This window comes from Drosophila hydei, unplaced genomic scaffold (genome assembly GCF_003285905.1).
Source record: "Drosophila hydei strain 15085-1641.00,03,60 unplaced genomic scaffold, DhydRS2 tig00008134-arrow-pilon, whole genome shotgun sequence".
Taxonomy (NCBI): domain Eukaryota; kingdom Metazoa; phylum Arthropoda; class Insecta; order Diptera; family Drosophilidae; genus Drosophila; species Drosophila hydei.
The window spans coordinates 2920603-2943979 of NW_022045843.1; the positions used below are offsets into that span (position 1 = coordinate 2920603).

The window sequence follows — 23377 nt, forward strand, 5'->3', positions numbered from 1 at the left end:
AAGAAGCTTTGAATCTTTAAAGCTGCTTAGGGAGAGGCATGACTGATAATGACAGAATAATTGTCAAAAATCTTAGCTAATAGGCAGCTTCTTAAGCTACTAAAAGCTTTTACAGCGCTTAGCTGCAAAGTAAAAGCTTTAGTACAAGGCTTATACTTAAAGCTTTTCAAACAATTAAGCTTTAAATTTGTTGAATCCTTTTCATATTAAAAGCTCATGCCTAAAATATATATTTTAGTTTTTCTATTTATACTTTTTGCTGCTATGAAGCCTTTATTATCTGCACTCTGTCTGCCAACACTTTCAAGCTAACTAGAGCGCATGGCTTCCTAGAAGCTTTTAAAGCACATTAAAGCTTTTAAGCGCAAGCATTAGAGCTTGACTAAAGCGCTTATGTGAAAGTCTCAAGATAATATTGATATAAATTAAGTTAAATTAAGTCAAATTAAGTCACGCATTAACGCTTAAAGCTTTAAGCTTTAAGCTTAGCATTACTAGTTCTTTAATTATTATTGTTTTGGGGCACACACACAGCAAACGCTACATAAAACACATCAACAGGTTGTCTATCTCAGTTGCTCACTCTCGCTCCCTCCCACTCTGAGCCTGTCACCTTGTCACTCTGTCTCTCTCTCTCTGCCTCTGCCTCTGAAATGCCTCTGCGCTGATTGAATAAAAATTTCATTAAACGAACATTTGTTAGGGAGCGCGCCTAGCAGCAGCTGCTGCGCCTTGGGAGTAGGAGTAGTAGTCGTAGCAGCAGTCCAGGCGACAGACACTCGACTCAAGTCCTGGCAATTGCCTTCGATCCTAGCCTGGAGCCAGCAGCAGCATCTGGCTGTGATCCTAGTCGAGCGGCATCTTTGCTCGCGTTTATTTTAATTGCCGGCATTAGGCGTCTGCAGATGGGCCATAAAAACGTGAGCAGTGGCTGCAGGACGCGTGAGGCAGGCGGCTCTATCAAAGCTGGATTTTACTATATACATATATATATATATACTATAGATGTATATAGATGCTTTATATACATACATAAATGCCTTTGTTTTATGCCTTGCGAAGGCTTCATTTCCGTTTGCCTTTAGCCAGGATTTGCTGCTGATAGAGAGAGCGAGATTGAAGAGTGTGAGATAGAGAGAGAGAGAGGCGTAACTGTTAAGGGAGTAGGGGCTCGAGAAGGCGTGGCATTTGCCTTTGCGGTTGTTAAATCGTTTTTATGACGTATTCACAGCACCGAAAAAACATTTTTGTTTGTGGTTGATAGATTACGTATGTGTGTCTGTGTGTGTGTTTGTGTGCATGTGTGCGTGAATAATTTGACAGATTTATGCACCTTTCGGCAGCAGCTCATTGGCGAGAGCCAGTTGAAAAGCCACTGGATAAGGCTTTTGGTTTAAGAGCTTCACTTTTAACGACACGCGCAAGAGCATGCTAAAAAGAGCAGAAAATTAAAATGCATAATTGGACTTTTATAGCGCTGTCAATATTAATGGAAAGACGTAAATCGTTTAAAATGCGAGGTTTATCAGCGGCAGTGCATCCAAAACTTGTGTCACTGGAGCAGCAAATGTAAGCATAGCACAATTGCTCTTAAATATTAAATGGCTTGTAACTTTGCTAAGCAGCGCACGCCATCCATTGGCTTTGGTTGTCGATTAATGATTATGAAAATGTAAACGTTCCACCTAGCATGAATGCTTGAAACTATTGGTGTTGGATATATTAACATTGAAGGAGGTATGTGAAATTCGGTAGCAAATGGTGCGTAACTTTGCTAAGCAGCTGACGCCACCTAGCAGATCTGCATGGAAACTGCTGATTTGTGAAATGTCCGTTGAAATTTAAAATCTTGAAAGCGTATAAAATAAAACAATTTTAGCTTGAGTTTAAACTTAATGGATTAGATTAGTTATATATATAACTGATCCATTAAATTGTAAATATATAATTAAGCTATATATATAAGACCTTACTTAACAGCATTGTAGGCATAGAAACCTAGCTTTAATGTTATTTGGCAGTCTTTATGTTAAATAACAGAATATGCAAATGCGGTTGGCATAACTACAGTTGTGTACTCAACATACACAAACAACGTACACCCACACACACTCGCTCATATTTGCCAGAGAGCACTCAGTTAATTTCCAGGCACTCAAAGCCACGGCAAGATAACGACAGGTAGACAAGAGCGCACAGCAGGCAACGAGGGGCAACAGCAACCAGAGAGAGAAACAGAGAGAGCACTTGTGAGAGCGACGTTCGCGACTTACGCTCTTTTGCAAGCAGTGCGACGCGCGTCACAGGTAAAATTCAAAAGTTGTCTCGCTGTAACGAACTTTTGACGATCGCCGCTCTGGGCATGAGTTGAGCAAGTGCAAGCGAGACGCGTTGCCTAACAGCGACAGAGGCGACACGATGACTGAAGCTGGAGTTCAAAGAGAGCGGGAGCGGCAGCGAGAGCGCGGCCGTAAAGTCAAGCCAATGCTGAATGGAATTGATATTGAGACGAGGCGAGCGTCAGTTGTTCAGCGTATTTACCTGTTTGCGGACGTGTTTTCACCAGCGTAGAACAAACTGTCGCAATTGCCTGTCTCCATCTCTCTCTCATTCACTCTATATAAGTGTGAGGCAGCGCGCGCGAGTATGTGTATGTGTGTGTGAGTGTATATAAATATTCAATTAATTACAAAAGCAAAAAGTGAGCAAAAGAATGCAAATAGCTGCGTGATAAAGCATAAGTGAAAAAGTGCAACAAAAATAATAAAAGCAACAAAATACAACAGTCGCAGCGGCAGCAGCAGAAACGGAGCCCACAAGCGCAGCGCAAGGTGCAGACAAGGTAAGCAAAAGTTGAGCGTCGCACTTGATAGCAACACACACACACGCGCACACGCACACAAATACAAAAATTCGACAGCGAAAATATTTAATGAGCGTGGCCCGTCGCTGTCTGTCTATGTGTGTGTGTGTGTGAAAGAAATGCCTGGAAACAACTACAATGAAATTGCACTTGAAAAAAGAAAGAAGGAAAAAAACAAGAAGCGAAGTAGGTAGAAGCACCAGCAACAGACAGCCAGGCAGGCAAGCATAGAAGAAAAAAATCAGTTTACAAAACGGTATAAACGTGATTCTCTTTCCGCACGCCATCGCCATAATTTGCCCATCTCCCTCTCTCTGCATCTCTTCTACTCCCCCTTCCACTTACATTTGTGTGTGAATTTTTGTTGCGATTGCTGCAGTGGGCAACTACTACAACAACAAGTCGATGCGCATGTCGCCAATTGGCGCTGCAACTGTACAACAAAAAAAATATATTTTTGGGCTGCTTCAACTACACAGCTATACAGCTTCCAAGAGTGGAAGCCAAGCCTCAATAGCGCAAGAAATGAAGCGTGGCGCAGTCGCTGCGATCAGCCACACAACAGCAACAAGAAAAACGCAAATCTGGCGCAATTGAGCGCGAATGCCAAACCAGAAAAACAAGCAACAACAACAAAGCAGCTACAGTTCTCTGCCGACGTCTCTGCTGCTGCATAGATTGCCGGCCAGTGGCTTCATGTTACAGCAACAGCGACTAAGGCTCCGCTTTCGTCGCCAGCGTCGGCGTCGGCGGCAGCGTCTTTTCACTGAATGAGCCACATTCCGGTTTGGCTTCCACAATCCACAAAAGCATCCCCAAAACCCACACAAACAAATACAATTTCAAATACAAACACACGTACACACGTACAAGCATACGCAACGCACGCACGCAGCTTCTACGGTCGACTGCGACGCAGCAGCGCTCAAAAACATGTTCCAAGCCACGCTTTGAGCAACCACAACACCAACAACTACAACAACAATCAGAGCTTTAAAAAGCTACATGGCCAGTTTTTGTTTTTCTTCTTATGTCGTGCGGCTGCTGCGGCTGCGCCTGTGACGACGACGACGACGTTGCGCCAACGCTACATTCCAATTAGAGCGTCGACGTTGACGGCGCCGTTGACGTTGCCCTGGCAACAGGAATGTCAAGCCCAAAACACACACACATATTCATGAACAGCTCGTTTTTTGTTCACTTTGGCGTTGTTGCTTTTAGAAATTCCAGCGCATGGGCCGCGCAGTCGGCGTCACAACGAAAACGAAAAGTGCGAAAAGTGAAGCGTCGTCCAAACTTTAAGCACAACTTGATTGGAAGTCAGCGTGTATCTGCTGCCATCCTGCTCGCACCCCCCTCTATCGTCTTGCTGCACTGTATTTTTTCATTTCGTTCAAATTCATTTCCACCCAAAATAAAACAAAAAAATTGATGAACCTGCACGTTTTTAGTTGTTTTTTTTTCGCTGCATGTAATGTGAGGTCAGTAACACTGTTGTTGCCCAAACATTCATCACGCTCCGTTTGAGTTGGGCTGGTTGGCTGAAGCAGCCGTTGCAGCCGTGAGAATCAGTTAATGTTTATGACGTCACAGCTTTTGACTTACGGTTTAATGAACTTCCAGTCTTTTTTTTCGACTGCTGAAGTTTACAGAGTTAGGGAGAAAGAGAGAGGGAAAGACATTGGAATATCCGGTGTATTTCGCTTGTCCCATCTCTCATTAACATTTCTTTTGATTCATTTTTAACAGTTGATCTACATGCGAAATTTTACTCCTCTTCTCTTTTTTCGTGTGAAATTTGAATTTTAAGCTTTATTGCTTTGCACAGTAAATAGAAACTTTGTAAAACAATACATATTCTTTTGTATATAGAAATATATGCAACTGGAGCGAGTTCTTGAGTAAAAGTTAAACCTAAATATTTTTCAAATATTTTTTGACAAGTTTTTCAAGTCTTTGACAGCTTAATTAAGCCTAATTACTTCAATTTCGCCCAAACTTTTTGTGCCCCAAGCTTTTCTCTTTTTTAGGCTTTTGACTTGCTTTTTCGCAGACTCAATTGAAAATTGGTTCCATAAAAAATCAAGGTAAAAGCCAAAAAAGAATTTAATATAAAAGCACATGCTGTGAATTATAATGAGAGCTAACTATAAACAAAGTTTTCTTCTTTTTTGTTTCGGTCAAATGAAACTGAAATTGTGGCTGGAAAAACTAAAAGTCAACCGCACATCAAGGCGTGGCACGTACACAACGCCCACAATTTGAATTTTGAAAGTTGGTAGCGAAAAAAATAAAGTGGAAAAAAGAAGAAGCTGAAAATACCAGACAGTTGACAGTCCTTTTTAATTTGTTTTTCTTTTTTACCTCGACTTCCGAGAGAGTGTACTCACTGTGTATGTGTGTCTGTGAGTGTGCTGGTGTGCGTGTGCTAGCTGGTTGAGGTATCTGCCGTCCGTCTGTCTGGCGTCCGTTCAAACGAAGCGTGCGAGATTTTATTTAACGCACGAAAGGAATTCGACGCTTGGTTTTTGGGCTGAGTCTATATTGTATGAAGTGAAAAAACGAAGGAAATAAAACACATGCCACAACTAGTTGCGCGCAGCGGGAATGCGAACTTTATGTTCGTGTTGAGGGCATGTGACGCACCCCAATCGAGCCCCCGTACCGCCCACCAATACCCCAAATCCCGAGCGTTACAATTGTCCGCGTGCCAACAGAAAAGAATAAGTTTTTTATATCCTGTACGCATTGAATGTGTGCACAGTGGGGTAGATTGATTGCTATAAGAGAATGTGTGATAAGATTATACCCCATCTGTATCGGCATATGTATCTGTATCTTTATCTGTAAATGTATCTGTATCTGTATCTGTATCTGTATCTGTATCTGTATCTGTATCTGTATCTGTATCTGTATCTGTATCTGTATCTGTATCTGTATCTGTATCTGTATCTGTATCTGTATCTGTATCTGTATCTGTATCTGTATCTGTATCAGTATCTGTATTTGTATCTGTATCTGTTTTGTCTAGCTTAAATCAGTTTATAGGGTATCCCTTAGTCTTCTTCTTCTGTCTGTCCGCGCTGAGCATTTCAAACTTCCTCTTTGTTTTTGGTTTATTTATTTTGCTTATTTGGCGAGCGAGTTGCCAACTTTTTCCATATGTGCCGTTTGCAGAGGACGGGCAAGGGCAGGAGGCAGGGTAACAGAAGTCACCAGAGGCGTGTGGCTGGCTGGGCGTGCTTGGAGGTTAGTTAGAGGCTACCCTGTACTTACATGTGTAAGTACAATCATTATGCGAGGCGGCCTGCCATATAAATATTATATGCGGCTGCCAAAAGCAGGATATTTGGCTCTTCTGCTGCCACGCCCATACACACGTACAATGAAAGAGAGGGTAACAGCGAGTGAGGGAGATAGACATAGAGAGAGGCCACGCAACCGTTTGGTTTTTATGTCTTTTGTAAAATTTTATTTAATTTTTGAATCTTTTATGAAAAGTTTAATATTTGTTTTTCATGCTAGCGATTTGCATAATTCAAATAACACACATACACACACAGACAAAGTGAAAGTGACACACACAAACGCATACCTGTGGGCAGCAACGGGGCGTGGCATGGCTTGGGGGCATCTGCCTTAACGGCGATATATTTTATGAATGCAAATCCCTGTTCATATTCGCATTTGGTTTACTTACTTGCCGAGCAGCTTACACCCGCACACAGGGAGTGCATGGTGTGTGTGTGGATGTGTAGGTGTGTGGATGTGTGGGTGTGTGGCTGTTCGAGTTTTCATATTCAGTTTCATTCATATCGCAGCTTCATTCATGCACTCCGCAAAAAAGAAGAAGACAATAAAGGAAGAGAAAAGTCGACTAAAACTGAATCTGAAACTGAACTGAATATTTATTATTATTATGTTGCAGCCACGCCCCCAGGCATGCCACCTTTAAAAGCTCGCCCCAATTTCAGTGCTTGGCCCAGTTCTTGGCTTTTTTTTGGTTTTTGTGTTTATTTATTTATATTATTTTGTGCGAGACGGCTTAAATGCGCTTTGCAGATATTTATATGCCTGCCAACTGCTTAAACGGGCCACCAAAGATATGTTTATTTGGCAACACAGAGAAACACACACACATACACACGCACAGTTATGCAAATTTTTAGATCATCTGTTCGCTCCATTTGCCGCATAGCGAGAATCAAAGTTTTGTTGTGCGACAAAAGAGTTTGGCTTTATGCCACGCCTCCACACACGCGCATGCATGCAGCCTCCGCGTAAAATATTTAAAATGCTTTAGGAATTTATTTTCATTTTCCCTGACAGCGCAATTTTAGTTTTCTCTCTGCTGCATACGAATTTGATTTTTATTTTTTCCTCCCATTTTCCTTTCACAATACTGTCTTTTATTTATCTTTTATTTATATGTTTTTTATCTCCATTTTTTTTTGGCATTTTGCAACCCTAAATCTAACGAATTTGTAACTGTAACTCGGCAATTGGAAAACTCTTTGACCTCGTTTCACTTTTTTCTTTTTCAAAAACTTAGATATGCATTTTTGTAGCCTCTTGATTCGATTAAAAATCAATATATTCATCAGCTCGATTGGTATGAAAACATTGCAGGTTTTACTCTAATTCCAAAAATTCCGTTGGACACAAAAAGAATAATTGTTGAGCTTTGAAACAGTTGGAAATGAAATGGGAACACAGGAAATGAATTAGCTTGGATTATTTATAAAGTCAGTTGAAATTTCCTCTTAAATCAAAAAAACATTTCAATTCGAAATTTTGATCAGTGAATAAATATAATATAATTAATTACAATAGCTTTAAACGTTTTTTATTAATATGCTATTATTTTTTATTAAAATGTTTAACAGTGCTTTGGTCTATCTATAAGTATCTATAAGTACATCAGGCTAAGTCACCATAGATATGTTTTCGAGTGCTGTACTGTGCAATGTTGTCCTTTAGATAAAATCATTTCAACATAATATTTAATTGCAATTGTTTTAATTCTGCAAAAAGCTTTTTTATAAATTGTTAATATGCCTGTCTTATTTACCCTATAAAAGAAATGAAGAAGTGTAGAATAACCTGCATGATATCGTAATTTTGCGATAGTTTAAACTTGGCCATTTCTGTGATCCCGCCATGGTCATTTGATCAGCTGCTATTGCCTGACTTGAGCATAATCTCTTTACGCAGAGCCTCTGACAATAATGTAAGATAATGAAGATCGAAGATCTCGACTCCGACTGCAGTTGTCCTCCGTAATTGAGTTCCACAATTAGTGCGCCAGATCAGGGTTTCTCTCTGCCTTTTACGTTCGCCTTCTTTTTCTGACCTTTCCTTCCAGCATGGTTAAGTTGACTAAATACAGGGTGATTGCTAGGCCATCATATGCGCAGCTTGAGCTGCATAATCTTTAGTAGATTCGAAATCAATGTCAGCATTAATTTAATTGCAATTTACAATTAAAATTACACAGTTGCCGCACTTCTGACCCAAAAGGCTCACCCCGCTCATTCCTTCGCTTCTTCCTACTTAGGCGAAATTCACATTTGACCTGCAATTTACCTGCGACAGTTACGACCTATGATAATGCTTATATATCTCCGGCCTAAAAAGCTCTTCCTGCTACACCAAATATGAGTGTGTGTGTGTGTGTGTGCGATATACGAATATGCAACGCAATTCTGAACCGGCAATTGCCTGAAATCCTTCACGCTTCATCAATTCGCATTATTGTTGCCATTGTTGTGTATGTGTGAGGAGGCTCCACATTGAATTGCAAATGTGGGCGCAGCTGCTGATGTGAGGTGAGGTGGGTACGTGCGTGTATGAGGAGCGTAGGGGCGTGGTCTGTCTGTGGCGGAAGAGCAACAACAACAACAACAACACTATGAGCGGCGACCGCGAAAATCGAAAACGAAAACGAAACGCAGCAGCGTCGAGTACTTAAGCGAATTGCGTATTTATGTGTGTAAACGCAACTCATCATTCGAAGGGGAGAGGGATAAGGAAAGAGAGAGTGAGAGTGAGAGTGAGAGTGAGAGAGAGGGGGTATTCGCTGATGGATTTGGCTCTTACCTTTTCGCATTAAGCGAATGTCGCGCTCTTTTAGCTTTACGTTGCTGTTGCTGCTGCTGCTGCTGTGGCTGCGGCTGCGGCTGCTGCCCAACTTGTCAAATTGTCGTCTGCGATTTATTTGCCAGCATTTACATATTTTACTGCCTGCTAATGGAACTGTAAAGCAGCAACAGGGGAGCAGGAGGGCGAGAGAAAAGGGGGCGAGTCGCGTGATAGCCATTGCCAACTGGCCAACTACAGAGATATAGTTTATGCGGCGCATTAGCCATGTTTGTGACAAAAACGCAACCGCAAAATGATAATTTACTAGATTGCCTTGAGTAGGGTAGCGTAGGGTTGCCATACACACTCTGAGGGTTGTCGCTGGCAGAGCTGAAAGCGCGTTATTTATCGCTGATACTTGACGGAGCAAAACATTTGAAATGGGACAGAAAAAAATTGGAATGTTTTATGTAGATGTGAATGCGAGCTGGCAGAGGATACTATATATATATGATAATGATATATGCATATATATATATACAGTTGTGTTCATGAAAATAGTTGCGCTGCACTGCACAAAACCAAATGAAACTACACGTTTTCCTTAGAAAAAAAAGAACATGAAACTGATTTGAAATTTAAGTCTAAGCTTTGTATTATCGGCTTAGAATTCGAATCAGTTTGAATAAAATTCCCCATCTTAAAGTATCCCAGTTGCGCATACCCGCTAAGGGCTCAACTTGACAGCGTATCCATAAGCCTCTCCAACAATAATACTTAACTGCAAATGAAAACACTTAATTTGAAGAGCTCATTTCATTTATTTATGTCAACTGCTTCCTCTTTCTGCTTTTACAAATTATAATTCGCAATCAGTTTTCGACGCAATCACTGGCTTAACATCTGCTTTAACGCTCTTTGACTGCAATACTTGCCCCATCTTCATTAATTAGCTAAAATATAATTTAATTTTCATAATTTTGATGACTGCAATCGCTCGTTGGCTTCGCAACTTCATGAAATATGCTGAGAAAGAGTTTTTATCGGGGTTTTTAGGGGGCTTTTATCATTAATTGATAAAAACGCCACAGCTTCGGTGCTGGATGCTTATCTATTGTTGCCTCTCGCACTCTCTCTCACTCTCTCTCTCTCTGCCCTTAACTTATCAAAAAACTTTGACCGAGCCAAATTCATTATATAATTTCATTTGCAAAACAATTTGCATTATTATTTGAACATGGCCAACAAAATTTTGTTGGCTAAGCTAACAATTCGTGTAGACAACGACGATGATGATGAGTGTTGCTGGTGGGGTGGAGTAAGGGTAAGGGTAGGGGTGGTTGGAGGCATAGACTAACTAGGGCAGGAGGCTGGCCAAAACCCAAAGCGCAAAACAATGAAAGCGTTTTTTCGTGTTTTGTTTTCTATTTAATTAAATTGAAAATGTTTTTATTTCTCCACCCGCACAAAAATGCTTAGCTGAATGATGAGCCACTGACAATTGCTGAGCACGGATTTGCGGGGACGTGGCACATTGTTTTCAAAAATACCCTGTACTCATTAAAAGTTAGTAGAAAGTATATGTGACTGCCTTAATTAAATGTCTGAAGCAGCTATTGAATGTTAGAAATTTGTATTGATTTTTTTAATGATATTACGAGCAACTTTGTATCTAGGAGAAACTTGAATAAAGTGTAGAAATTGTTGAAGTTTATACAATTTAAAATAAATGTTTATCGTAATGCACATAATTTTTAGATCTAGAAATTGTTGTTTTACAATATGTGAAGTCTACATAAAATGGAAATAATTTCCTTTTTGTATGGCTTGCCTATCGTTAAGCTTTGAGTTATAGTGTATATATATATATATATATATATATATATATATATATATATATATATATATATATATATATATATATATCTGTGTGTTTGCCACATTCATATGCCAAACAATGGATCTCGGCTTAACACATAAGGTATTTTCTAGTCATGCGCAACCGAGCAGCAAATTCTTACTTATTTTCTTAAGTGTTAGCTATTTTTCTGTTCATTCGCATTTGCTTTTAATAAAGCAAATCGAAGCTTAAGTAATTTGTACAAATTGCCACCCACGCGCGCACATACACACATATATATATATATATATATATATACAATTCTTTGTGGGAATATAACGGAAAGTGGCAGCGCGGAAAATGCTTTTCATTTTGACAGCAATAGCAGCAGCATCAGCTAATGCAACAACAAATTCTCTAAGGGTCGCAGCCACTTATTGATGACCTCCAAAAAGGCGGCTCGCAATTGAAGCGTATCGGCGGGCAATGCGGCGTATACGTGATGTGGCATAGCCGCCTTATGACTGCCTGCCTGCCTGCGCTCCCAGCTCTAGCTGTCTGTGTGTCCGCTTCAGCGCTCGCTCATTCTCTGTTCTGCATTCATTGACAAAGCTGTCAGTGAGTCTATTGATTTATGGCGCGCAGCTCTAAGAAAACAGCAGCTCCACTTCGCTACGCCTTGCTTTCTGGTACGGAAACAACTCATTCAGCCGCCATAATTTGCGGCACTCGCCAGGAATGCGCCCTTCTCTCTCGCTCCCTCTTTCTCTTGGTGTCTCTAATGAGACAGCGGTCACAGAGGGGGGCGCATTGTTAGCGTGTGCTACAAACAAATCAGTTGGCCGCCTGCCCAGAGTTCGATGAATCTAATTATGCGGCTGCTGCCAGCTAAACATTTAAAGAAAAAGTCAGCTAATAACTGTAGAAATATAGCGAAAATGGAGTTTGTAGCTTTATAAATTTATTAAAATTAATTACAATTTTTTTGATTCTCATGTTTATTCTTTACTCTTTCGAAACCTTTTCTAAAGATCTAAGATCTGAAATATTCCTTATAAAAATACTTTAAGCTCACAGTTTGCATACGACAATTAACGTAACATATTTCTCTAAGTGCATAATAAGCTCTGCATATGTGTCTGTGTCTGTATCTGTATCTATATCTTAAGCAACATCTTTGTATCTTTGTATCTTTGTATCTGTATCTGTTTCTGTTTCTGTTTCTGATATTCACTATGTTAAGCTTTGCTGTCTTAAGCCCCCATTGTCAAGTGCGCATTTGCTGTGTTAACCGCACATGCTTAACACGCAAATAATTGAGATGGTCCACAGAACAGCTACACTGTCCCACCTGCCCTCCTCTAGAGTTAACCCCATAGCTATTGCTGTAGGAGTGTATCTCGTTTGTCTACCTTTTGCCACAGACAACAATGCCAATTGTTGTTTGCTGAACCGTGTGCATGTCTACTGTCTTTGCCAGGCACAAACACACATACACACACATATGACTGCAGACGTAACTTTATATACAGCTGCAGATGCAGTAGTATCTGCAGCCATTAAATGTATCTGCAAGTGCAGCGTCGTTGATCATTTTGCAACGGAATTTGTCATTAAATATTGTATATATATATTTGTATATATACCACTAAGTCTGCTTGTTATGAAACAGTAGTGTGAGGTTATATAGAGAGAGGGAGAGAGTGTGAAGTATTCCTTGTTACCGCAGCTATTTTAATTAGTTTGTTGCTGCCACAATCATGTTGCAGCTGCAGGTGCTGATATTCACGCTCATGTTAGCTGTTGTTGCTGTTGCTGACGCACACCACACGCACACCTACAACTACACCCACACGCACATTTGGGGCCGCTGGCATGTGCCAAAATGCAAACAACCAAAATGCACACAAATTTGTGGCCTATGTCACACCCCCATCTGCTCAGCCCTCACCTGCCTGTCTGTGAAACGATTCTAAACAGCCACAAGCGCAAATTATAATACCCCATATCAATGCACGCGCACAGGGTATATTTTTTTGTATTGCAATTAGATCAAATTTAAAAAAAAAAAAAATTTTTTAAATTTAAAAATGAATGTAAATTTTGTTAACAAAAAAACCATTTTTGTTGCCCTTTACTTGACCTTACCTTACAGTCTAGCATACCCCGTGACTTGCCATTGCTTTGCTCTGTTTTTGTTATCAAATTGAATTTGAAATATTTGATTTGAAATATTTATGCTTATTAAAAATTTATTCAATTGTGCTTTTGGTTAAGTCGGGCGCAACTTTTGAGCGGAAATGCAATTTGATATGCTGAATTTGTGCAATTGGCTGGCTGAAAACCACCAACCAACCCACTAGCCCTCCCCCTCCCTCTCACTCTCTGCACCCCAAACAAAAAACCGCTTAATAATGCAATAATAAACAGTTGGCTAACGCAGCATATTATCTATCTGTATAATGTTCAAAAGCTAAAAGCAACAAATGCTTTGAAACAATAACAATTTTGCGGTAACTATTTGTTGTTGTTGTTGCTTGTCGCTGTTGTTGTTATTGTCTTTCCATAGACTCTCATGTGCAACGTTAAATGTGGTTTTATATCAGTTCAAATGCATTGCGAGCATCTGTTAGTGCTATTCCAATTTCTATGACTTCGACTATAAAGGATCTACTGGCTCTATGAAATGTTATCTCTGTGTGCCTCAGTTTGTTTCTGTCTCTCTCTCTCTCTCTGTCTCTCTCTCTCTCTCTCTCTCTCTCTCTCTCTTACCCTCTCTGTTGCTCCCAATGAACTTTTCTTGCTTCTTCATTGCAATTTTCTGTTGTAGCTCAGTTTTCGTTATGCGAATTATTTTTGTGTATGCAAAATTTTGCATGTGCATCGCTTGATTCCTACACATAAAAAAAAAACAAAACAAATCGTTTCTTTTCTTTCAGAAACTCTGCTTGGTTAGCTTGAAGTGGGGTGTATAGGCTTCGCAGTGGACTTTGATACATACTGTTTCTTCGACTTATTATAAAACATAAATCGTAGCTGCAACCATAAAATTCTCAAATGGTTAGACCTAAGCGAGAGGTAAATGACAAATGAGCTGTGGATGGTGAAGTCTGCTGGTGATAGCATCGAAATAGGTATACAAATTTGCTGATTAGTAAAAATAAACATAAAAATATAACAAATCCTGGACAACTGCTTATCTTCTCTAAAAGCATCAGTTGCTCAGTTCAAATTCCTTTCATAATTTATATAAGAAAATCTTGCAGAGATAGTTTTAAGTTTCATTTCAAACAGAGTATTATGCAGTCTATGACTGCGTTCGACTATTCTTTTTATTTCTATCTTTTTTTTGTTCTTCACAGTTTTTCAGTTTTGCAGTTTTTTGTAAATTTAGATTTTTATGCATTTGACACGTTTGGCATTGCGGCAGTTGCTATTTGTTTTTTTCTGCTTCTTCTTCCTCTTTTTTATATTTTCTCTTTATTTTTATGCATTTTTGAATTGCATTGAGCAGAGGGCGTTGAGATAAGCGACGTGCGAAATGTTTTCATATTCAACTCAGTTCTGAATGCGCTGCGAGCCAAAGCAGAAGGCAAACGAAATATTGCGCATACGTCATGTGGGCCAACGGAAAGTTGCCTGCGTCTGTCTGTCTGTCTGGTCGTGTGCCTTATGGGGCTTATTGAGTTGATTAAGTTGTTTGGGGCCCATTAAAAGTGGCCCTAAAGCAAAAGTATTTGGCCAAGAAGAAAAACTTTTTGCCAATAAACGAGCAGAAAAATGTACTCCAAAGGCAAGAAAAAATGCGGGCGGCCGCACAATTTGCATGCGAATCTTTGATATAACAAAATCCACATTGATCTACTTTGTCAAACTCTCGTTTATTGTTGTTGTTGTTGTTGATTCTTGTTGCTGATTGCTGTTGTTGTTGATCAGAAATTCCCCAGGGGGGAGCGCCGGAGAGCAGCAGCAGCAACAGCAGCCAATTTCCTTGCGAGTCTCAAGTGAATTTTCAACTTTATTGTTTAGTTGCTTGGCAGCACTTCTCACATATGCCTCACGAGTGTATAAAGCTATAAATGCACAGACTTGAAAAATCTAAAACACACGCACACACATATGGACTGGCAAGCTAGCCGCACTTTAAGCCATGCAGCAAACTTTTTACTCAGCTTACAAGCAGACAAAAAATATAGAGAAGAAATAGAAGTTTGGCAAGTTTGCGAAGGTGAAGTCGAAATACTCTTAGGAATGTAATTGAGAGATAAAATATAATTATGCAAATATATAATCGTTTATAGATCTATATGGTTATCTATGACTCGTGTTAGCATTGATGCTGAGAGTAGGCAGAGACATTAAGTTATAGAAAGTTATATATATACACATTCATATATATATATGTAACGATATCATCAGTCACTTTTACAATCACAAACCGCTTTATGAAATGATGCTGAACCGTTGTAAGAGCATAGAGAAAAAAGAAGTAGATAAATGCTGACAGGAAACTTCCAATCAGAAATGAATTACTTTGAACTGCTGCGAGCTGTTATGTTAAGGCAAGGGGCAAACAGAGAGAGAAAGAGAGAGGGGGAGAGGAAGAGAGAGAGAGCAGTGGAAGCTACTGCTGTGGCACGACGACCGCAGTGTCAAGTTTAAGAAGCCATGAAATAACATTAATTTGTTGCAAATTCGCTTGCCAAGTTTTAACTTGAATTAATTTGATTAGCTTATCGCTCGTTCAAAGTTGAAACTTCATCAGCATTTTCAATAGGCGGCCAGCGGATGAGGGGCGTGGGCATGTGCTTGGCAGTCACTTAGACACTCGAGTCAGTCGACTCAGTGATGGGTGTATGTGCCTCATGACAAGCATCCTGGACTTGCAATTGTGCCAGGAATCGTAAGAGGCAATGTGTGTAAAAGTGTGTGTGAGTGTGTGTGTATGTGTGTGCTTGTGTGTGTGACATTTACGACAACGACAATTCAAATTTTATTAGATTACATGAAATTTATGTGGCAATCAATTTAAAAAAATAAACCTTGTCTAGGCGTAGCACCAGCAGGGTTTGGCTTGTGCGTGTGAGGGAGGGCAAAGGGAAGTCGGCTGGGGGTTGGGTGAAGCTGGGGCTAGGACTGCGGCGCAAAGACTGTAAGTGAAATGCAAATGACGAAGGACTTGGGCAAACATTTTAATAAGCAATTTTTTTGCTCTCTTTCCTTTTGGTTTCAACTAAATAAGTGAAATAAAGAGATAGAGCGAAGGGCACTGATTGTGAGAGAGTGAGAGAGAGAGCGAGAGCAGAGTAGGGTTTGGCATATGGAAACACAAAACGAATGAAATATATATATCTATATATGTATATAAAGTATATATATATGATATATATATATCTATATATATTTTAATATATATTTTTTTAATGCGGCAAGTGCTTGAAATTGATAAGGCGGTTAGACCACATGTGTTAGTGTCTCTCTGGCTATGTGTGTGACTGTGTGTGTGGGCATGCGGTTTTTTGCTTTGTTAGCAGTCACACACACACTTACACAGTGGCAAAGAAAAACACAATAGCAAGCGGACCGAATGGAAATACAAATTTAAATTGTGTGGCCTTGTTAAATATATTTGCAAAGCAAATATACCCATACATACTCACACATACAGTGAAACCTGTGCTGCCAAGCGTCTCTTATATCTAATGATTGTTTGTTTGTTTGGCTCTTATACTCTGTCTTGAGATATGATAATTTCATACTAGCAACGAGGAGAGTGCAGCTTACCTAAAACAGTAGAGACTTTAAATATGGTACATAATATAAATATATATTTACAAAAATCAAAGAATTTTATAATAAAATTTTTTTATGAAATAAAATTCGATATAAAATTTAATTTAAATGTATTTAAAAAAGTTAGCGAATAAACTTTTAATTAATACATTTTATGATGATTATTGGCAAATCAAATAAATTTTAATACTATTTTTATATAATTAAATAATTAAAAATAATAATAAAAGTTAGGCTTAAATTTATTTAGCATAAACAAAAAATGTAAGTTATTATTTACTTTAAATTATAGACATAAAAATCTTTAGAAACAACTCTCTGCTTGAGACACATGCAGTTAGGGTATACAAGCTTCAATCAAACTGTTTTTTTTACTTTTTGAGCACTTGTGTTTGCATTGCTTTTGCTTATTTGGCGCTTTGCTTGATTCCCTCTTTTTACTCAGCTTTCCATTCATATATATTTCTTTTTTGGTTTTTTGTCATTTGCAGATTGGCTGAAGCTCTAACGTCATGGTATGAAGGAGCCGGCGAACACTTTGGATGAAATTGTAAGTGCCATGCAGTTCATATATCAACTAAATTGTGCCACAGACAGGCAAACAGAGAGAGGGAGACGGACGGACGGGCGGGTGGACAGGCAGAAGTGCTCAAAATGGGGTATGCCACAAGAGACAAAGGACATTAAGCGGCGTGACAGTTGTTAAGAAAAGTTAAGAGAATGCAACTGACACAATGTGCGAGAGTGAGAGAGTGAGAGAGGGTGGGGTATTACAATATGAAAATCAATCTAAATAGAATGCGATTGTGCGATGACGCCGCCAGGTGGCGCCAGTCTCTAGTGCAAACACAAAGCCGAAAAAAGGGTTAAACAAAATTTCAAAACGCAACATGTGACGCACATGACAGCAACAAAGGCAGAGGGAGAGAGAGAGAGAGCTGGTGGAGGAGCGGTGGCATGCCTCCGATTGCCAGTTGAAAACTTATCCAAGCCGCAGTTTGTTTGCGTTTTGGCCGTCAGTTTTTGCCAAAGGTTCGCAACGTTTGGGTAATTGTTATGTAAATGAGTTTTACAATTTTTGCTTAACGAAAAAGGTCAAAGCCGAGCGCGACACAGACAAAAGGACGCACATACACAATGGATATATAGACTGACACACACACACACAGACAGACAGCCGCTTGCCTGCGCCCAAACAAAAATGTGCCTCAACTTGTGGCAGTCAGCATATTTTGTGGTTTGGTTAGCTGATGATGATGAGCAGCAACTGAACAGGCAATGCACAGCCCCAGACCCACCCGCACTCACACACACACACACACACTTACACCTGAACTTGTGTTGCATGCCTCTGCATGTTAATCCTCGAGCTGCTCTTCAGCTGCGGCTCGACGTGCTCTGCCAGGCACAAGTTCTTTTTAGAAAATTGCAAATCAGTTTGAAAGTCAACGACAGGTTGTTGTTGTTGTGGCTGCCAAAACAAGCGATATGCCCAACAGCAAGCCAACCCAATTCCCAATTCCGTCCCTCACTCGGACAGGCAGCAACACGACAACAACAAGCGGTGCCTCCATCTGCGTCACGTTTCGTGGTGTAAACATACGAATTTATATGACTGTATTTAGTAATAAAGTTGCCTGTCATTGTTGTTGTTGTTACAGTGGTTTTTGTTGTGTGTGTGTGTTGCATGTGGCATGCGGCAGGCGGCAGGCGGCGGCACTGGGGCAGCGACACATACGAAACTTAATAACCGTTTAGCCAGTAAGCAAAAGTTACCAAACCGAAATTCCTTTGGCTTGCGGGATTACAGTGAAATTTTACGATTATGTTTTGCTAGCAGTCCATTTTTGGCAACATAACGCTGCCACTATATAGTAAAAAATATATATATAATGCGCTCTGGGATTATGAAATTGATTTCGTTCACATTTTATATTGAAGTATATAAAAATATAAAAAATCTGCTGCATACTTTTGCGCGCAGCCAGAGTTCGTTGGGGGAGTCAAGTGAGGTGCTTGAGCTGCAAGCGACCGATTTGGTAATGGGGCATGTGAAGTGGCTTTTTGTGCAGTGTATTACACTTATTTCTGGCAGCAGATGCTGTGGAAAGTGGCTGATATGTAAACATGGAAATATAATAATATAATAATATTTTTATACATTTTTTTGGTGTAAAACTTGAATTTATTTTAAGTCTAAGAAATGATTCTGAGTGCATTGTAGGACGAGTCGATGCTTCTTTTTCTTTAAAGCTTAAATTTCTTCAACTGCTGGAAATGGATATTTAGCTAGTATTTCATATATTTCATTACAAAAAGTTCTTTGATTCTGGCTCGGGGAGGATTTGTCTATCAGATTCATTCATTCTAAGCTAAGCTGTGTGTTCAGATGTTTTTCTTAAGGTTCGGCTCGCAAGCCTTAATCGTAATACGTTTTTATTTATAAATATTCAAATAAATATTATTTCTATAGAATTCTCTAAATATAAAATAATTCTCTACAATAATACAAAAATTTAATAGTTTCGAAGTCTTCAATTGTATCTAATCTCTTCTGTCAGTTATTCCTAAGATTGTATACTGTAGTGAGTACATACTCAATCCTGCCATGAAATATACAGCAGATATTTAAATTGTATTTAATATAAATATGAAATTTATTCATGTTCACTGAGTCTGCTCTTACAATTCTGAACTGCTTAAGCAATTGTTCAATCTCAGCCAACCAATTTAATCAAGAGTATCTATCGGCAGCCTCTAATCAAAGTGAAAATATTTAAGATAAAAACTTGACGCTTCACTTCAATTAGTTTCAAACTATATTAATTAAAAGTTCTTGGCCAAAAAAACTCAATTTGTTATTAATTAAAGAGGCAACGACAGCAAGAGGAGGACAGCAAGGAGGCAGAGACAGGTAGCTCAGCCCAAGCACCCAGGTTAATTAAGAAGGCATATGTGAAGAGCTTGACATAGACATATACAATTTCATAATGACAATGGAACACGTAAGCTTAATGCTTTGGCCTTGGCCATACCATATTCTGACAGCTCTCTAATTGCAACTCATGCAACATGGGGCAGCAGCTGCAGCTGCAGACCAACTGTCTCGCAAAACTTTCAAATTAGTCGACAAATGTTTTGGCATTTGTTACGCATACGCAACGTGTTGCAGTTAGGTGAATGAAAAATCCGTTTTGACATTTCAGCTGTCGCCCCCAAGTAGTGCTAGACCCCTTACTATAGAGGTGGAGCGGGCTGTGTTGTAGCTTATTTCCTTAAGTGCAACATTGGGTTGAGTGCTCCCATTTCTGTTATTTGGCCAAATAAATGCCAAGGCAGGGCCAAAAAGACAAACATAACCACGCACACAAGCCTAAGATACACAACACAGTAACGGATACAGTTACAGTTACAGTTATGGGGTCACGCACACACACATAAAGACACATATGCAAAGCAATTGCCTGGCATGCAGATGTGACTGAGCAGCGCTTGAAATTTTAATGCAAGGCAGCCATTCTCAACGGCATATTTACATTTTCGCTCAATGTCAATTGTGTTTATAAATTAATTTGCAAAAAGACATATGTACAACAAACACACACACACATGGAGCATAGCCCGTGGCATTGGCAGCAAGTCCCCAAGCTGAGGGGGATCAAAAAACAAAAAAAAAATAAAGTGCGCTGAATAAGTTTGTCTCTTGTTTAGAAGGCCAAGGGTGTAGCGGGTAGCTCAGCTGTTGGCAGACACATGTGTGCATAGAGGATGTGTGTGCGTGTCTATGTGTGTGTTAGTGGACGCCAGTGCTGACCCGGCGAAGAGCTAATGTCGCATTGTGTTCTGTGTTGCGCCCTGTCGCTGTGACAGGTTGCTGTCCCTGCTGCTGCTGCTGTTGGACGCATGCCTTTGTCTTTCTCACCCACGCAGCAGCAGTAAACAGCAACAGCAGCAGTTGCAGCTGCAGCTGCAACAGCAGCAGCTGCCACTCAGCAGTCGTTGCTTGACTTTGCCGTAAATATTTGCGCACAAAAGTCGGCAATGATTTGCAGCAACAAACTGGCAGCAGAAGGCACTAGCAGGCGCTTGCATGCGAAGTTTATAGTACACAGTCACACACACACGCGCAACTAGAGCTTAGCAGTTGTGCCGCAAAAAATGACAAACGGCCGAGCAGGCGGCTAATTTGCGCAACTGAACTAAAAGACGGCACTCGCACAGTGGTAGGCCCATTCAAGTAAAAACATTTTAAGTTTATATTAAATTAAAAAAAAAAAGAAAGAAAGAAAGAAAGTTAGTTATTTGCTATGCAATTTGCATAACTTAACTAAAGCTGTGATGCTACAGTAAACTTAATTGATTTTTTATTAATAGGACAAAGCTGTTGCGGCAAATGCATTGAACAGTAGTTCGAGCACTTGTAAAAAGATATAAAATTAGCTTTAACTGAATTTATACACATTTTCATAAATTTTGCAATTTAAATTTTTTTGAATATAACATATAAAAGTTTGACTACGCTTATGCCATTTTTTGAATATGTTCATAGACCTAAAAACCTTCGAAAATATAATAATATAATTTAAAATAATTAATGATATTAATAATATTACACAATAAAATATTTTCTTTTTAAATTACATTTCGCCATTGAAAAGCAATGATTTATAAATTTGTTGCCACATTATTTAACCATTTGTAATCACTTCATTCATTCAACAATTTGTCTCTAAAGCAAACATTTTGTACCACTGTGCTGTATTGTTAGCGCACGCACTTCCGTGCCTTGCGCCGTATCCTTAGCATTTGGTGTAATGCAAGTGAGCAAGTGAACTAACCCGACCAGCCCCACCGCCTCTACTCTTTCCCCTTCCCTCTCACACGCTCATTCGTTCTTCTAAGGCCAGCTGCGTGTGTTGGCGGAACAGCTGCAGTCTATTCGGCTTCGGCTTCGTCTGTGACTGTTCCCGAGTCGGGCTTACGCTGCCTCGGGTGCATGTGTGGTCGGCTGTCGCTCGGATGGCAGCCAATGGGCCAGAGTGAAAGCGTTTAAAGCAGCAGCAGTCGCCGACGCGTTCAGTTCTGTTTTCTGCTTTTTGCCGCTAATTCGCTTTCGGTTTCGGTTTCAGTTGTGCATTGCCTGGCGACGACGACAGACGCAACGCGTAAAGCAACGCAACGCAACACGCAGACGTAACGGCGCCACGTAACGTAACGTAACGCAACGTTTAACGTAACGGAAACGCAAAAGCGACGTGAAATTCGTGGCCGCATTTTGTGAGTTATTAAAATGCGATAAAAGCCAGTGAATCGGTAATAAAGCGCTTATCTTTGCTCGCAATTACGGGAGGCGCACTCAAAAAAAAAAAGAGGGGAGGGCGCGGTCGAGTGACAAAGCGGTTGGCAGCAGGCCTTTTATGTACATACAAACATACATTTTATATAGAGTATATATAAATATATATTGAGATATATAACTGCGTATATCTGTGCAATATCAGAGCACTCGCTGTGCGTGGCGCCCAATTACCAAGGCAGTGAACCAAATGTACCCTACCCCATGCCATTGCCCCTTCCTCCCCAAGGCAATGCCTCACTCTGTGTGTGTAGTCAATTGTGGCCGGGCGCCCGCATCTGTTACAAATGACAAGCAAAGCTCACTAACTGCTGCGACTGCTGCTGCTGCTGCTGTTGCTGCTGCTGCTGCTCTTATTGTTGTATTTGGCTGGCTGTTGCTCTTCTTCATTTATTTTTTTGGCTGATATTTACGATCCGTGAGTCGAAATCTGCCGGCTTTGGTTTCGGTCAGTCCACAAATGTGCGCTGTCATTTGTGTGTCGCTCCATTTTAGTTAATAGTTGGCTACGTGTGTGGCATATTACACACATTAGTATGCCACACACTCACACACACGCTTGCACACCTTGTTGACAACGTGCCGGCCTGTTTGTTTTTCTTCGTCTTCTTGACTTGGCTTCCGCTTCATGTATCTCTAAAAACATTCAAAGTATCTTACGGATGTGCCACTTGCTGTGCGTGTGTATGGGTATGTGTGTGGGTGTGTGTGTGTGCGTGCTACTTTTGGGTGTTTATGACATTTAAATCAATATTGTCACACGTCGCCGCTCAGTCCACCAAACGCCCCCTTCTATCAACTGCCTGTGTCGCGCTGCAATTTGCACAGATTTGTTGCTGACTTTTCAAGTGTCGCGCTCTCATTGCAATCATAGAAAACCGTTGCTCTCCAGTGCAGGCGTGCTGGCGCCCCCGCCCAATCCCCTTGCGTTTGGCCTGAATTACGGCTTAATGAGCGCAATTTTGAGTGCAGCTAGAGCGGCAGAGTTACGGCGCTGGCAACTTATTTAGCGCTCATACGCCCCGTGGCCGAGGTACAAAACTTTTCAGCTTGCATTACAGACAACGCGAATGCGTCGAGCTGGGCTTTTGTCTAAAGCGATGCGGGGCGCTGGCGATAAGGTCATTTGTTGACCTCCACCTGGCAGCAGTTGCAGCAGTTGCAGCAGCGACAGCAGCTGTATGAATTATGCTTTTTATTCGCGCTTTTTGTTTGGCAAGCGGAGAGCCCACATAAGTTCTAATGCACGCAGCAGCAGGGGGAGCAGGAGCACCAGAAACAGCAGCGGGCAAGATAATACGCGCTCACCTGGCCATTTGCAGCGTCTGCTTTTCACGCCCACTTAACTGCATTAGGCCCCCACTTATGCAGCCGCTTTTTAGCAGAAAGTTGCGGCATTTTAATTTGTTAAGTGTGCGACGTTCATGTCCTGCGTGCCACTGGA

General features: G+C 40.4%; 1 protein-coding gene and 1 long non-coding RNA gene across 4 annotated transcripts in view; one reads left to right on the forward strand and one right to left on the reverse strand.

Annotated features, from left to right (window-relative positions):
- Positions 1-2538: 2538 nt before the first annotated feature.
- The window catches only part of LOC111604115 (apoptosis-stimulating of p53 protein 2), a 41850-nt gene continuing 21011 nt past the window's right edge, over positions 2539-23377 (forward strand). For 2 of the 3 annotated variants that reach the window (XM_023322023.2, XM_023322022.2), the window contains exon 1: positions 21665-21890. Coding sequence is in view for 1 of the 3 variants with exons in the window: in XM_023322024.2 (XP_023177792.2) it covers positions 17095-17127 (33 nt within the window). In the remaining 2 variants the exon portion in view is untranslated. Of the gene's footprint in view, positions 2843-17068; positions 17128-21664; positions 21891-23377 lie in introns of those variants that run through there. The other variant, XM_023322024.2, reaches the window with a different exon arrangement.
- On the reverse strand, positions 4292-4765 carry LOC111604117. Its single transcript, XR_002751725.2, has 2 exons — positions 4469-4765; positions 4292-4404 (listed from the first exon to the last, which is right to left on the reverse strand). It is a non-coding gene; the product is annotated as an uncharacterized LOC111604117 (long non-coding RNA).